The following is a 17,424-nucleotide window of genomic DNA, read 5'->3' on the forward strand; positions in this document are numbered from 1 at the left end:
TTTCTGGAGTCTTCCTGGGGCCTTTAAGAAGGCTTGTCCGTGTGGCTGCAGCTACAGTATCTGAGGTTAAATGAACCAAATAAGTCCTAATTAATTGATAGGTATGAAACTAATAGGGTTCTATAGATATTAGAATATGTGTGCATATAAATTACTCTGAACACCTATAGAACTAAATAGAGAATGATCTCTTTTTTTCTGTAGAATTTGTAAACATTTAAGTAATGGTTTATTAGCAGATATATTATTTAGGCACTTGGGGCCAGATTTTGAAAGGTGTTTTAGTGCCTAAAGATGCAGATAGGCACCTAGTGGGATTTTCAAAAGGTGCCTAAATGCCTTTAAAGATCTACGTCTTGGATCCTACAGTGAAGGGTGGCAATATAAAACTCTTAAGACAGAGTTAGATCCCTATTCAAAAGGACACTTTAAAAATTCCATGGAAAGGTTACCAAGTTCTATTAAATTCTGTAGGACTTTTCCACAAGGGGATTTAGCTAGCTGAGCCATGGCCGTATGGAATTAAAGATGCCTGTATCCCCAGGTACCTTGACTTTGTGTCACTTAATGGATGTAAGGTTTAAAGGTCAAAAGGCAGGTGGCATTTTCAATTTCTGACAGCACTGACCTGTATTGTTAAGGTCAGCTGATTAGTGTGGAGGAGATCCTGGGTTCAGGCATTAAGATGTCTCCTGATTTTTGGATGACATGAGCAGAGTGGTCCATGGACAGGGTTATTGTTATCTGAGTGCGATCCTAGTTGGACATTTCTATCGTTTGCAGTGACGGATTTGTTAATAGTTTCTTCTTATGTGGCATCTCCATTACTGGAGGTTTGCAACTATGGTACCCCATTCTGTACGATCCTCCGCTAATCTCTGTGGATGAATAGTCCTTTTGAACCATCCAGAATATCACATCATCGACCCAAGATTTTCTTTTTTCTTCCTCATGTTCTTCTGCCACCAACTTTCCCTTCCAGTGCCTGTAAACATGCATCACCCATGCATCACCCATCAATCCTCTTCCTCCTTTTGACACAGACATTATTGATAACTTCTCCTTTTCTTAAAATGGGCCCTGAAAATCAAATCTTTCTTTTTCAGATCTGACTTTTAATAGTTTAATCTTAACTTGAAACTTTCCGTGTGTGTGTGTGTGTGTGTGTGTGTGTGTGTGTATGTATATTTTGCTGAGACAGGATAATGTAAACTATGAAGTTCTTCTAAGATTTTCTTTTCCCTTAAATGGTATTTATAACCTTAACGCCAGTTTGCAGAGTTGTTTTTTTGTTTTTTGGTTTTGGTCTGGGGAGTCTACAATATTTTTAGATTTCCTTCTAGTCTTTGACCCTAAATAGAAGCCGAATTATAGATCCCTGCAATCAAGATTTTTATCTATTTACACCACCAATTAGGTGTGATTCGAGTTAAGCCAGTGGAGGTGAGCACAGAAAAACCAGTATAATTGAGAGCAGAATCAGAACTCTAATATTCATAAAAATAATCCCTTTTAATATATGCTGCACTGTCATTGATGAGCACTTCATCTCTCTCACCTGTGCTGTTCTGAGTCTGGCACAAAATGTAGCCAGTCTGAACACCAGATGTCTGGCAATGAGACTGCTAGTTGCTTGCAGTCCATCCCTGATGCATTCAGATTTCAGTAGTCTAGATTATGCTACGGTGATCCAATTGATGCTGCTCCTTCTCCATTGCAACAAAGCCTGTTGTGCCAAACCGTAGGCAGAAATTTGTTGCCATCCTCAGTGCTCTGTGTGCACCAGACAGTAACCAAGAAATTCATTAGTTTCCAAGTTTGCAGAGGGGAAAGAGGAGCTGGTGCATCCCTAGAGAGATATGGAAGAGCAGTTTATGTCATTTACCAGTATGATATTTCTGTATGTCTGTATCAAGGCAGCACAGACTTGCAAAGCTCAGAAGGTCACAGTAGAACTTCTATACTTCGGAAAACTATTTCCGCTCCGGAACATATAATTTCACTGTGTGACTTTGAGGAACAAACACAGCCAAACCTAGTTAATTCAGGTTTGGTCCATCCAGATGCCTGAATACAGTATCCAAATGATTTCAACTGTAATCAGACTTGTAGAGTGTGTGTGCGTGTGTGTGTAATATGAAATTACAGACCAATATTGTTGGATTAAATTGGACTTTGGATGCTGATCCCCTCTGGGCAGATTTCACTATTAGGTGAAAAACAAAACTGATTATGGACTAGCTGTGTGTAGAGTGTTACAGATTTTTAATTTTATTGACACATGATAACTCAGGAATATAGCGTTTCAACGTGGCAACAATGGAATTACAAAGAAACGAGGTCCTGTTTGTACATAAATATTTGTTCTCTCTAGGCAAATGAAAATTATTTTACTTCTCCTTATAGAATATTTCCATAGCCCTGGTGTCTTCCTTCCAATCAGGATGATTACAGGAGCAGCTGGCAGCCTGGCAAGCCTGGCTTGAACTTCTAAAGCCCTTAAGCAATGGTCAGTCATTGGTATGTTAGGAACTAAGCTCCTGAAAATTGAATCATAAAAACTAAGGGTGGAAAAAGATCATTTTAGGTCATCTAGTCCATCGCTTGGAAATTGCAGGACTGTTTCCTAGATTATATCCTCAAATACTTTGTCAATCCAGTTTTAAATATGCCAGACAATGGGCCTTCCAATGCATCACTCAAGAACACTATTCTGTAGTCAACTAGACCTCACTAAGATGTTTCTGATATTCAGCCTACATTTTCCTTTGGCCAATTTCATTCCTTTACTTTCAGTTGTATCCTTTTAAGCCACCTTGCACCATTTCTTTTCTAGGCCTTCAGGAATAGAACTGGTTGAAATGTTTAAAGCTTTCAAATTTTGATGGCAAATCTTGCTGGAATTCCAGCAAAAAGTATTGTAAATTGTTCATGACTTTTTCCTTTGCAACGTTGCTTATAGTTCAAAATTTTAATTAAACTGAAACTTTGGAAAGCCAGCATTTTGACGTCAAAGCAGGGAAAAGGTTTTTACAATTTTTACTCTCGTTTGACCATCTCTTCTTTGGAATTAAAAACAAAGAAGTCGCTTTCCTGGAACGCCATCTCTGGTCCAGTTACAGGAAGAACTCCCTGGGTCTCTTTATATACAATCCCGTCAGCCTGGCTCCTTCCACTTCCTGTGTCTCCTGTCCTGTCTCCTTTCCTTCAAGGTCTTAACTCCCATCCAAGCCTCCTCTAAGAAGTTTCTCCTCCTTGAGGTAGTTATCAGGCCACTTTCTACAAAGGAGAGTGGATTTTAGAACAGGAGATCTGCTAAGAAGACCATGTTCTAAAATTTAAAAAAGGCAACCAAAAGCATTATGTAATTAATATTCCCCATTGTAAAGCCATGATGCAACTGGATGAATGTGTACAGATCCAGTGTCTCAACAGCATTCCAGTTACGGTCCAAGGGGAAAATTAAGAGAGAAATAATTTCCATTTTCCACCAGCTCAATCCTCTTCCTCCTTTTGACACACACATTATGGAGAACTTCTCCTTTTCCAAACTAATGCAGAAATGAAAAAAACCCAGCCGCCTTCTGTTCCATACCAAAAATCCTGTGCAGGAGTTTGTTCCTCTAGAAAGCTTTCTCAGGGCTGTCAAATTTGCTTTAGGCCACAGGCGGTGTTCTGTCCAAATAACATCAGTTTGAACTTAAGCTGTTCAGCTCCTAAAGCATCACTGAGTCAGCAGCAGTTGAAAATTGCTGGCAGTTCTGGGATTTGCTACATTGGCTCCTGGATCTGTCTGTAACCACGAAGCCATGCTCGACCGAGAAACCAATCTAGGCCTGCCTTTTACAAGCCATGATTTCATAAACCACCAGGACTAGAAACAACAGGGCTAGTTCTGCTCATGCTTACACGGACCTAAATCTAGGTGAACGCCACTGAAGTCAAAAGCAGAATCAGGCCCAGGTGCTGTATTTATTATATCATTTCAAGCTGAAAAGGCAGGAAAGGGACCCGGAGTCATTACATCCATATTAGCGAGGATGAGTTAATGTCTGATTTCCTTGTCAATTATTTTTCTGATAAAACAGTGATTATGGATATGAGCGTCACACCAATGGCCAGTGTTTACCAGCGTTTTGGTATAACCCGTCGTCCTTGTCAAAAGACTGTAGCTTTGGACAGAGTTATCTCAACAGCACTGGGTAAGTGGATTTACAGAAGATGATTTTAGCAAATCCAACCCTGCAGCCCTCAGCCACATGGGATCTCCAAGCTGTCATCCCAGAGTTGTTTAAAGCCTACTTTTCCTGAGACACACAGGGTCCAATTTGAAACTGATTAAGTTGATGGGAGTTTTTTCATTGACTTCTTCAGTGGGCTTTGGATCAAGCCCGTAATTCTCTAGTTTTTGTTTGTTTGTTCTTATTTTCTTCTTTAAACCTGCTCTGGAAAAATGATGCTACAAGCAAACTGTAGAGCATGGGACAAATGTGATCTATGGGCTTATCCAACATCCATTGAAGTCAGTGCAAAGACTGCCGTTGACTTCAGTGGACTGTGGGTCATGCCCTAAATCCTGAAGAAAATCCAAGTGATTAAAGCTGAGAGTGGGATACATGCTAGAGAAAGGCAATAAGAATTGGGTTTAAATTTGAAGAAAGAGAATAATAAGTAGATAACCCTTGAAGTTGAGTACTCCATGATCCTTTACAGCCCCATTAAAATCAGTGGCAGTTGCAGCTAAGGTCAACAGGAGTTGCAGGTGTCAAGTTCTAATTGTATTTGCTAAGTAAAAGGTGCATAAAACAGGCACAAAGAACTGACAGCTATACATCAGCCCCTCGTAAGCTCACAAGCTGCACAAATGGGTCCAAGGATCTAGCCCATTTCCTTCAGCACTGGTAAATATAATGTAGCCATGTTTGTGACTTCATAAACACAATCTGCCTTAGAACAGCAATGTCCTCTCCCTGGAATGTGGTGGCAAAACCAAAAATCCACTTAAAAGAGAAAAACTAAATAGAGGCAAGTTGGGGTTAACAATGGCATCTTACAAGGGAAAGGAACACATTTTCTCAAGAGGTTTACAGTGTATTGTGCATTAGATAAACACAGCTGTGCTGCACTTAACAGATTAACCTTAGAATAAAAATATAACCGATATCTTTCTACAGCTGTCTGTGTTCCAAAAATCCCAAAGCATTTTTCAGATGCCTGGGGCCAGATCCTGCCCTCCAGCACCTTCTAAATTCTGCTCATCTCTAGATGCCAGAGTCTCAGCAGCCAGTGCACGACAGAGCAACCTTCAGGCTGCTCTGTCTTGGGTCTGGGTCCAAACTGTAACTCTGATGGGCCCAAAATTGCTGTGATAAAACATATGGTCTTAAAGTCATCTGTGTGCACACACTCTCTTGAGCTGTGTTCAGCTCTAGCTCAGGTTCTGGACCATGAAATTTACAAAGTGGCCTAGTGGTAGAACAGAGAACTAGGAATCTGGGCTCTTGGATTCTAATCCTGGCTCTGCCACTGTCTCACTATGTGACTTCTTGATGATCTAGCTTGCCTTTATGTAAAATGGATCTAATAATATTGAATGTACTGCACTGCAGTGATCCTAAGCTTAATTAATGTGTTTTAAAAGCTCTGGGATCCTCAGGTGAAAGATGGTTAAAGTGCAAGATTGGCTTCTTAGAGAGAATTGGCTCATGCCCAACTGAGAAGCAGAAAGCTCTGCAGTGCAGGACAGCAGCGGTTTAATTGTGTCCAGCAAAATTATGCAACTCGTTAGGGGAGCAATGAATGAGAATATTGTATCCAGCTGAAAACGTTATATTGTAGGCTGCTTGTGCACTGTAGGCATGTGGAAAGTGTGACTGGACCACTTATCTACAAAGTACTTAGAAGCCAGATTGCCCTCAGCCTCACCAACCTGAGGCAAATTTGAAAACTTCCCATGCCTATTTTGAACTTCTGATTCCCTGCATCTCCTCCTTACACAGAGATCTCTCTCTTTGCAGGTACAGAAAGGTTGTGTCTAATAACTGCACAGATGGCGTGAGAGAACAGTACACAGCTAAACCCCAGCAGTGTCCTGGCAAGGCCCCCCGTGGACTGCGTATCATCACTTCGGATGGGAAACTGACCGCAGAACAAGGGCACAACGTTACTCTCATGGTGCAGCTGGAGGAGGTATGGTCTATTTTTATGGTCCCCCCTGGGAATACATTAATCTGAATCATGCAAGCTTGCAAAGACATTGAGTTGAGACACTGGAGTAGGGGATTAAATCCACTTAACAATGCATCTTAGTCTGAATGTTATTGAAAGGCAATACGTGATATAAGGTGATGATGGGACACAAAGTTTTTTTCCATGCATCAACCACAGTTCAGAACCAGAACCTCACATCCAAACCACTTCAAATTTCAAAAGCGGTGCAGACTTGAATCCTGATGCCAACCTGTCCCTTCTGGTTTGGATCCCCAACAGGATTTGAAAGTGCAAGATGGACTGATCATTGGTTCCAATTAGACCTTGCTGCAGTTCAGCCCAAGATGGCGGAAATCTCACATACAGGTCTGATCTTATGAGATTTCCCCCCTTTGAGATGGCTGAGTGTTTCCACCATTTAGGCGCTTAGGGCTAAAATCTCCCAAGAAAAGATCTCAAGATTTCATCACGATGGAATCCAATGGTGAATGTGAACCCTAGCCTCATTCAGTTTCCACCAGAACAAGGGTGGTCTTAAAGTCATCCGCGCGTGCACGCATGTGCACACACACACACACACACCCCTCCTCCTGAGCTGTGTGCATTTGTAGCTCAGATTCTGGAACTTGAAGTTTACAAAGTGGCCTAGTGGTAGAACGGAGAACTAGGAATCTGGGCTCTTGGATTCTAATCCTGGCTCTGCCACTGACTCACTCTGTGGCTTCTTGATAAGATAGACCCATTATACAGATAGGTAAGCTAATAATGCCAAACATACCTCATTGCAATGATCCAAAGTTTGATTAATATGTTTGAAAGGCTCTGAGATTCTTGGATGAAAGGAGGTTAAAAAAACCCGGTATCCTCAGGACATCTCTAATCTGCAAGTACATTTCCCCCTAGCCTGGCTCCTCTTGTATCGAAAGTATTTTATTAAGTCATTGGAGAGAATCCATGAAATCTCCCATCCTGTGTTCTCTGCTCCCAAGTAAGATTTCCTCACTGCCCAGATTGCCTTTTCCTCCCACTTCCCTTGTCTCATTTGCTTTCCTTTGTGGTTTGGCAAGAAAGTGCTAAACACTGATCTGTGTTTGCACAAAAACACAAAATGCATGGCGGCTTACAGGGACTAACTTGGATCTTCATGTTGGTGGTTTCTGATTCTTTGTATAGTGATATACTTCTGGGTGTGGTGTTCTGTCCCATCTAGTGGCGCTGAGACCACTGAAAGAGAGAGATAAAATGAGTTTGCTCTACAGCCATAGCTAACAGCCAGTTGGCTTTTAGCTCATGCGGTAGAGGCTCATGCACTAAACTTCAAAGGTCCCAGTTCAATCCTGCCCACTGACAATTCATATACGTCCCTCGGCCCGCGCCACTTCCCGCAGCCCCCATTGGCCGGGCACAGCGAACCGCGGCCAGTGGGAGCAACAATCGGCCGAACCTGCAGACGCAGCAGGTAAACAAACTGGCCCAGCCCGCCAGGGGCTTTCCCTAAACAAGTGGCGTCCCAAGTTTGGGAAACACTCCTCTAGCAGTGTCAAGGTTCCTTCCCCACTCTGAACTCTAGGGTACAGATGTGGGGACCTGCATGAAAACCTCCTAAGCTTACTTTCACCATCTTAGGTTAAAACTTCCCCAAGGTACAAATTAATTTTACCCTTTGCCCTTGGATTTCCACTGCCACCACCAAACTTTATCTGGGTTCCTGAAAAAACGGAGTTTGGACACGTCTTTCCCCCCAAAATCCTCCCAACGCTTGCACCCCACTTCCTGGGGAAGGTTTGGTAGAAATCCTCACCAATTTGCATAGGTGACCACAGACCCAAACCCTTGGATCTTAGAACAATGAAAAAAGCATTCAGTTTTCTTACAAGAAGACTTTTAATAGAGGTAAAGGAATCACCCCTGTAAAATCAGGATGGTAGATACCTTACAGGGTAATTAGATTCAAAACATAGAGAATCCCTCTAGGCAAAACCTTAAGTTACAAAAAAGACACACAGACAGGAATATTCATTCTATTCAGCACAGCTATTTTCTCAGCCATTTAAAGAAATCACAATCTAACACATACCTAGCTAGATTACTTACTAAGTTCTAAGACTCCATTCCTGTTCTGTCCCCGGCAAAAGCATCACCCAGACAGACACAGACCCTTTGTTTTTCTCCCTCCTCCCAGCTTTTGAAAGTATCTTGTCTCCTCATTGGTCATTTTGGTCAGATGCCAGTGAGGTTACCTTTAGCTTCTTCATCCTTTACAGGTGAGAGGATTTTTCCTCTGGCCAGGAGGGATTTTAAAGGGGTTTACCCTTCCCTTTATATTTATGACAAGCAGATATAATGAGGAAAATCTGGTACTGTTGGCGTCGGTGGCTAAAAGTTGTAGGTGCAGACCAAGGCTTTTTCTTCTCTGAACAAACTCGCATACTGATTTGCAAAGGAAGCAGCATCTAGCAAATCTGATGTGCTTTGGTGCATCTAAATGTTCATTCTCTGGAAAAAAAAATGACAAACAAATTCAAAATATTGATAAAACAACAAAAACTCACTCCCCTGCCTTTTTGTCCATATTGCCACTAATAAGGGGGATTAAAGGAAACAACAAGGAGAGGAAGTAGGCGGAAATATTAACTAAACAACTAACTCCCCCGCCTCCCAAAAATTGCAGTTTTCAGTTTTACTCATTGAAATATGGGAATTTAAAAAAAAAAAAAAAAAAACAACTTTTTTTTAAACAGGCATTTTTGGTCAAAAAAAAAATTGTGTGGAAAATTTCAACCAGCGCTAGCTACCGCTGATGCTCTCTCCAAAAATGCTAGACACATGAGCTGCACAACGAGCCTTAATCATTTGGCTGCTGAAGTGGTAGGAGAAAACTGGCCAGCTACAGGTCCTTTGGTTTCACTGACGCCGAAAGAAACAATGAAATACTTCTTGCACGAGGTCATGGGAGCTCCATGGGAGCTCCTGTCACCTGCAAACCTATTTTCAGTTGCTCACCACTGACACAAATGGTGGAGCTATCAAAAGGGAATGAGAGAATTACTTGAAAGCATCCTGAAAAGTCAAGCTGCTTTCAGTAGGTCTGGCCTTGTGTGAGGAGCCTTTTAATGCACATTGTACTGCTTTAAGTATATTGGGATAACTGATGCAGTACAACCTTCCTAGTGTGGATGCAGTTATGCTGGTATAAAGGTATTTATACTGGTATAGCTTATTTCCCTAAGGCCTAGTCTACACTAAGGGGGGAGATCGATCTAAGATACGCAACTTCAGCTACGAGAATAGCGTAGCTCAAGTCAACGTATCTTAGATTGACCTAGAATCACTTACTTCGCGTCCTCGCGGCGCGAGATCGATGGCCGCCACTCCCCCGCGGACCCCGCTTCCGCCTCTCACCCTGGTGGAGTTCCGGAGTTCACAGCAGAGCGATCCCCGATAGATCGATCACTACCCGTCGTAGACATGGCCTAAGTTTAAGTGAATCGAGTGTACTGCTATAAGGCACCTATAAGGCAGTGTAGGATTGTAGGGATTATACCCATTTAATCATTTCTGTAAGTCACATCCTTAATGCAAATAGTTAAATAGGTACCAAAGCTGTGCATAGGCAAAGCCTGAGATCCATTTCCTTCCAATGCAGATGAGAGGTAGGTATCAAAAACAAAAGTGTTCTCTGGTTAGCTCTTCACATCAGAGGAGGACATCAGGCATGTCAAAATGGGCTGGATAATGTGGACATGCATGTGTGATTTTGCTCGAGGATATGTGAATTAGTGCACCCAGAGATAAAGACAGGCCAGTCCCTCAGTTCCGGAGGCGATGGTCAATAATTTTAATGACTAAGCTATCCAAGATGGACCAGTTTCTTCACTTGTGCCACATGTACAACTCTTGTGCGGTAAAAGACAGAGACCTTTTCTCATGTCTTTGGCCCTTCAGAACACTGCTGCTTTAGAGCTTCCCCTGTTCTGAGATGTAGATAGTCACCCTACGTACTGTAGCTTTCCAACTCTGTGTTCATACTCAAGTTCCACTTGACACAAAAGGGCTAACAAGGAGGACAAGAAAGCTATAAAGCTGATGAGCAAAGAGAAGATCTGCAGAGACCTGTACAACTGTTAACTTTCTAGGTCTAGTTGCCTTCTCTAAAGAACAAGTTGAGACTGAGCAGGAGAGAGGAGAGCTTTGGATGCAAACTCGTGGTTGTCCCTGAAAAATCAGTTAGTCTCATAGTTTAACACAACAGCAAAACAAGAGGAAGGAAGGAGCAAATGCTAGCAGTGAAAAGTATGATGTCTCCACGAAGCACATGATGACAATCAGGAAAACGTCTCATAGCACTGGGTCTTGTTATCCTCACAGAGATGATCAAACTCAGCAAAGTGGAATATGACTTTCTGATGGTGTAACAATGTCACTGGGAGGAACAAGGAAAAGCAATTCAAAAGCAGCCTGCGATCATATGGGGCTCGCAGAGAGGAATATTGGTGAACCTCTGGTTAAGTACTGACAACCACTGACCTAGTGAAGAGGTTGGAGAACCCCAAAAGGTCTGCCTCTTCTTCCCAAGATCTGGGAGCAAGTATTTCTGGTCCATCAGCTGATATAAATCACTGTAGCTCTACTAATGTCAGTAGAGCTATGCTGATTTCCACTAGGTGAGGATCTCGCCCCATTCTTTTTTTTTTTTAATACAAAAACTCGTGTGCCTGTGATGGGGCAGATGGCCCACACTGGCAACAAGAGGGTTAATGAGAGACTCTGGATCCAGTTGGCCCCATTATGCCTGTGGCAAATGTCAGGCATCGAGAGGGGAGTTAAAAGGAGGAGATCTAGCCCAATCAAGGGCTGCCTAGGACGGAATTCTGCTTTTCCTGGTGTGAGAGACTGAACTAGCCTGCCGGCTGGACAAGTCCCTGCTGGAAGGGACAACCAGACCCTAGGGGATCAGCAGAAGCACAGACTGTTTGGAGACAAGCCCTGAATAGGGGGTGGGGTCCCACCGAAGGTTTGTTGGATGATTCCATTATGAGTTGGGGGGGTGGGGTGTTCCTCATTTCTTTTGGTCCTTATCACCCCAGATGGGGTAGGACTGAAGTTTGCTTTGGCTAGAGGGCCAAAGCACTGCTACCTTGGACCTCACAGCAGCCTACCAGTGGAGACTTGGGGGGAGTCAGGCCCTGATGGGCCACTAGGGGTTGCTGCAGAGGCAACCCAGTCATAACGCCATTTTCCTGGAGGTGACTCTAAGGTGGCCACATTTTTCATACACACATATTTTAATGACTGGTCTCAACCACCTAATGTAAATGTTTCCACGCATACCTAAACACCAGTTCTCCTGTTACTTGCTACTTTGAAATGTTCCAAGAATCAACTTGCGTACAACTTATTAATAAATGTTAATAAAATCAACTTGAAACAAGCATCTTTGAACTTGATTATGGTTGAGTTTATTTGACTTTACATGTAGTCATCCAAATATTCTTCTTGGAGGAAAACTGCAAGAAACCACCAATAAGCATCATTATTAATCGGTGGCCTTAGCCCTAATTCAGCAAAGTGCTTAAGCATGCACAAAGTACCTTAGGCCCTAATTCAGCAAAGTGCTTAAGCATGCACTTAAAGATAAGCATGTGAATCAGGATGGACTTAACTTGTTTAAAGTTAAGAATATGCTTAATGATTGCTGAACTGTGAGCCATATTAAGGAGCATTCTACAGACAGACTTGCCCCGGAATTCAGTGGAATGTCTTCCATAAAGAAATGTCTTCAAGGACACATTTTTGGATGCAAGTGGAAAAGTGCCATGGGGGAAAATGGGTGAATCTGCATAAAGACTGTGTAAAGCACATTTTTAAAACATTCATTCAGGAAGACATCCCAACAGAAGCAGTGTCTGCCTATTGCAGTGGATAATTAAATCCGTTTTAAACATCTTTAAGGAAAAAGAGACGCAAGCCAATGCATAATTGAAGACTTTTAAATTAAATCTGAGGCATGGGACTAAAATTAAAAACTTTGAGCTGTATCTCATTGTTTTAATACTTCAATTTACATACAAAGACTAGCACTTAATATGGAAAATCCATGATTACAACCTTCTGGGTGAAATTTAAATGGAAAGCTGGAAGGCTGCATCCTTATTAGATTGATTGGGATGGGCCATAATCAGACATATACCAAAATTCTAATGGCAGTATAAAAGTAACCAAAGTGTAACAATATTTTGCAAACAGCATGGCATGTTGCTAACAAATGCTGAAGTGAAAAGATTCAGAGATCTTGCTGAAAGCATTTAGGTCCTGTGTTTGTTCTAGATTTTTTGCAAGAAATAGGTACGTTTGCTGTGCATAGAGAAGGTGCTATTATATATGTGTTTAAATCCCCAGAGGTCGGGTTTTGTTAGTCACTAGAATGACTTTGAAAACTTACTTACTTATGTCAAAGTGCTTTTATTTTTTAATGGTCTGGTGCTCAAGACACTGGTCTTGGAAGATCTGGATTCAACTAGCTCTGCCACATGCTTCACTGAGGTCAACAAACCTAATCATGTGCTAAAAGCTAAGCAGATACTTATAGGCTCTGATCTAGCAAAGCACTTATTAGGATTGCAGTGTACCATCTGACGGTTATGCCACACCTTGTAGGTAACATACATTAAATCAGGTTAGCAATGCCAACCCCAAGGACTGCTCTTTTCCTGGCTATTATAACAGGTATCTGCCTACCCCAGCGTGACGAATATACAGGGACTGAGTTTAGGGGACCTAACCATAGGTAGCCACCTTTGCAAATTGTGGCCATGCCTCCTAAGAGAGTTTGCATTACAAACCTCTAGAGATGGAGCTGGAAGATGGTGCTCATTCAAGAAGTTGGACTTGGGTTAATGCTCATTGCATTGATGCCCATATGCAAAGCCACAGGAGAAGTGCACTGGGCTTACTGTTCGCTTTACTTGGGTTCTGCGGATCCATATAATCTACCACTACCCTTGTCAACATGCCGAGTACACACTAGAAAAGGCAACAGGCAAGGCTATAGCAAAAAGGGTTGGAGGAGTTGGGTGTTTTATTTTTGGTGCCCAGTGTCAGGGATGAGAGCCCGTGGCAGAGCCAGGTTCTGGGTAACCTAACAAGCGCAGCTGGCTTGTAAACTGCCTGATTTGTTACACCGCGGTCCGCCTGATGGGTTGGAAGAGTCATCAGATTGACCCTTAAACCCAGCAGCAGCAACAGTTCAGCTGCTGCTAAAAGCATTTGCCCACAGCCAAGATAGCTCCTGCCTTGTTCCAGCCTTGCCAATGCCCTGCTTCATTCCACTTAGCCTGGTTCTGACTCTGGGCTCTGATTTTTGACTTCCTCTCTGACCCTTGGCGCAGGCCTCTGACTAAGTCTCTCATCTTGGGCTCTGATTCCTGGCTACTGATGCCTGCTCTAACCAGTAGGCATGACCACACACATCCCAGTCACTGACATAAGGAAATGTCATATTGTTGCAAAAATCTCTCTTGATAATACCGCCGTGTGCAAACTACTCTTGGGAGCTGCTTGTACACAGCAGTATGGTTTTGCTGTAGGTCTCCCCTGCCCTCAGCAAAGACCTTACACAAGTGATTTAACTTCAAACATCTACTTAAGTCACATTGGTATTAATGATCTTCATAGATTTTAAAAGTCAGATGGGACCCATATGATCATCTAGACTGACTTCCTGCATAACACAGGCCAGAGAACCTCACCTAATTCCTGTATCTCACCCAGTAATTCCTATGTCTAGGATGAACTCATAGACTTTAAGGTCAGAAGGACCATTTAGTCTGACCTGCACATCTCAGGCCACAGAACCTTACTCACTCCTAAAATAGACCCCTAACCTCTGGCTGAGTTACTGAGGTCCTCAAATCATGGTTTAAAGACTTCAAGTTACAGAGAATCCACCATTTACACTAGGTTAAACTGCAAATGACCCATGCCAAATGTTGCAGAGGAAGGCAAAAAAGCCCCAGGGTCTCTGGCAATCTGAGCTGGGGTGGGGGGGATTTCCTTTTCAACCCCAAATATGGCAGTCAGTTAGATCCTGAGCATGTGGGCAAGATCCACCAGGCAGACATCTGGGAAAGAATTCTCTGTAGAAACTCAGAGCCCTCCTGTCCTGTCTCTACCAGTTGGGGATTTTTGCTACTGGCAATCGCCAATGAGTCACATGCCATTGTAGGCAATCTTATCATACCCTACCTTCCATAAATTTATCAAGCTCAGTCTTGAAGCTAGTTAAGTTTTTGCCCCGACTGCTTCCCTTGGAAGGCTGTTCCAGAACTTCACTCTCTGATGGCTAATTTTGAGTCTTAATCGGTTGATGACCAGTTTATAGCTATTTGTTGTTGCCCTCATTGGCGCTTAACTTAAATGATTCTTCTATGTCCCTTGTGTTTATCCCTCTGATGTATTTATAGAGAACAATCGTATCTCCCCTCAGCCTTCTTTTGGTTAGGCTAAACAAGCCAAGCTCTTTGATTCTCCTCTAATAACGTAGGTTTTGCATTCCTCAGATCATCCTAGGAGCCCTTCTCTACACCTGTTCCAGTTTGAATTAATCTTTCTCAAATATGGCAGACCAGAACTGTACACAGTATTCCAGCTGAGGTCTCACCAGAGCCTTGCATAATGGTACTAACGCTTCCCTGTCTCTACTGGAAATACCGCACCTAATGCATTGTAGGATTACATTAGCCTTTTTCATGGCCACATCACACTGATGGCTAATAGTCATCCTGTGATCAACCAATACACCCAGGTCTCGCTCCTCCTCTGTCACTTCCAAATGATAAATCCCCATCTTATAGCAAAAATTCTTGTTGTTAATCCCTAAATGTATGACCTTTCACTTTGCACTATTAAATGTAATCCCATTTCTAGAACTCCAGTTCACAAGGTCATCCAGGTCGTCTTGTATGATATTCCGGTCCTCCTCCATATTGGCAATACCTCCCAACTTTGTCATCTACAAATTTTATTAGCGCACACTCACTTTTTGTACCAAAGTCAGTAATAAGAATGTTAAATAAGATTAGTCCCAATACCGATCCCTGAGGAACTCCACTAGAAACCTTCCTTCAGCCTGACAGTTCACCTTTCAGTATTAACCATTGTAGTCTCCCTTTTAACCAGTTCCTTATCCACCTTTCAATTCTCATATTAATCCCCATTTTCTCCAATTTAACTAATAATTTCCCATGTGGAACTGTATCAGATGCCTTACTGAATTCCAGGTAGATTAAGCTCATGCTTAAATGCAGTAGATCTAAAGTTAAGAACATGCTTAAGATCTTTGCTGAATCAAAACTTATTCCATAACTTATTTCTCAGCCAATCTTCTCAAGCGTAGCAACATTTCACTGACGACTATGTACACTGCCAAGTTAAATAAAAACACTCTGATTGTACTACAGAGCCTGTGCTAGGGTAGATACTGCACATGCCAACAGAAGACATAGCATATGACCGGCATAGCTACCCCACCTCCCTGAACGACGTTAGCTACATGGACAGAAGCCCTCTTCGGCTGGCATAGGTCTGTCTACAGCAGGGGTTTTGTCAGCATAGTTATTTTGCTAGGGGGTGGGTTTTACTCATGCCTTGGACCAACTCAGCTATGCCAATATAAGTTTTAAGTGTAGACTGGGCATAAAGCAAATTTATTTAAGGGCTTGTCTACACATGAAAATTAATCTGGAATAAGGTAAGGAATAAGGTATTTAAAGTGGATTAGCTATTCCTGATGAACAATTTCTGATTAGCTCCATGTTTGGATGCCTGTATTACAGAATAAAAGCATCCACAAATACAGTTAATCAGGAATAGCTATTCCAGAATAAATTCCTGCACACACGAGCCCATAGAGTTTGCTAAGAGCACCTGCAGTTCTTCTTAACATATGAGAACATAAGAATGGCCATAGTGGTCTATCTAGCCCAGTGTCCTCTCTTCTGACTTTGGCCAGTGCCGCATGCTTGAGAGAGAATGAATAGGACAATTATTGAGAGATCCATCCCTTGTAGTCCAGTGACAGCTTCTAGTAGTCAGAACATGGGATTGCATCCCTGACCATCTTGGCTAATAGCCATTGATGGACCTATCCCCCATGAATTTATCTAGTTCTTTTTTGAGTCTAGTTATATTTTTAGACTTCACAACATCCTCTGGCAACGAGTTCCACAGGTTGACTGTGTATTATGTGAAGAAGTACTTCCTTATGTTCGTTTTAAACTGGCTACCTATTAATTTTATTGGGTGACCAGTGGTTCTTGTGTTATGTGCATGGGTCAATAACACTTTTTTTCTCCTCATCATTCATGATTTTATAGATCTGTCAGCCCGCCCTTAGACGTCTCTTTTCCAAGCTAAACTGTCCCAGTCTTTTTAATCTCACCTCAGATGGAAGATTTACATCCCCCTAATAATTTTTGGTGCCCTTCTCTGTACTTTTTCCTAGTTTGCTAGATCTCTTTTGAGATGGGATGACCAGAACTGCACACAGTATTCAGGATGTGGGTGTACCATGGATTTATGTAGAGGCACTATGATATTCTGTGTCTTACTATCTATCTCTTTCCTAATGGGTTCCTAACATGCTGTTAGTTTTTTTGACAGCCACTGCACATTGAGCAGATATTTTCAGAGTACTATCTCCAATGACTCCAGATCTTTGTCTTTAATGATAACAGCTAATTTAGACCCCAGCATTTTGCATGTGTATATATAGAGAAAACCTGTTGTAGTGGTTTGTTTGTTTGTTTGTTTGTTTATCTAATCACTTATATTGTCCTTGTCATCGAAGTATCTCAGCACCTCACGAGCAATGATTTTTACCCTCACAATCCCCTGGGAAGGTAGGGCAGTGCTACGCTGCCTAGAAAGTGAGGTTATATGATTTGCCCAGAATCACACAGGAACTCAGACAGAGCCAGGAATGTGATACAGAAGCCCCAGTCCACAAGACCCATCCCTAATCACAAGACTATCCTATCTTCAAACCTGATTCCCCCAAACTAGGTCAGCAGGTCTGTATTGACCTTGTCACTTCTGTCCACACAACCCTGGAAGTGAAATCTTTGGGCGGAGAACAAGTGTGAGGGATTCAGCTCAAAATGTCATTTTTCTGCCTCCCCACCCAGCCCAACAACTTAAAACAATACAAAATTAGAC

General features: G+C 42.3%; 1 protein-coding gene and 1 long non-coding RNA gene across 4 annotated transcripts in view; one reads left to right on the plus strand and one right to left on the minus strand.

Moving 5' to 3' along the window:
* Positions 1-17,424, plus strand: part of SORCS1 (sortilin related VPS10 domain containing receptor 1) — a 423,910-nt gene that overhangs the window by 363,195 nt on the left and 43,291 nt on the right. For both annotated transcript variants that reach the window (XM_048857873.2, XM_048857874.2), the window contains exons 17-18: positions 4,089-4,202; positions 6,018-6,189. In XM_048857873.2, the coding sequence (XP_048713830.2) occupies positions 4,089-4,202; positions 6,018-6,189 (286 nt within the window). The remainder of the gene's footprint in view (positions 1-4,088; positions 4,203-6,017; positions 6,190-17,424) is intronic.
* Positions 8,241-17,424, minus strand: part of LOC142072837 (uncharacterized) — a 232,032-nt gene continuing 222,848 nt past the window's right edge. For both annotated transcript variants that reach the window (XR_012669436.1, XR_012669437.1), the window contains exon 5: positions 8,241-8,706. This is a non-coding gene — a long non-coding RNA (uncharacterized LOC142072837). The remainder of the gene's footprint in view (positions 8,707-17,424) is intronic.

The sequence above is a fragment of the Caretta caretta genome, chromosome 7 (assembly GCF_965140235.1).
Source record: "Caretta caretta isolate rCarCar2 chromosome 7, rCarCar1.hap1, whole genome shotgun sequence".
Taxonomy (NCBI): domain Eukaryota; kingdom Metazoa; phylum Chordata; order Testudines; family Cheloniidae; genus Caretta; species Caretta caretta.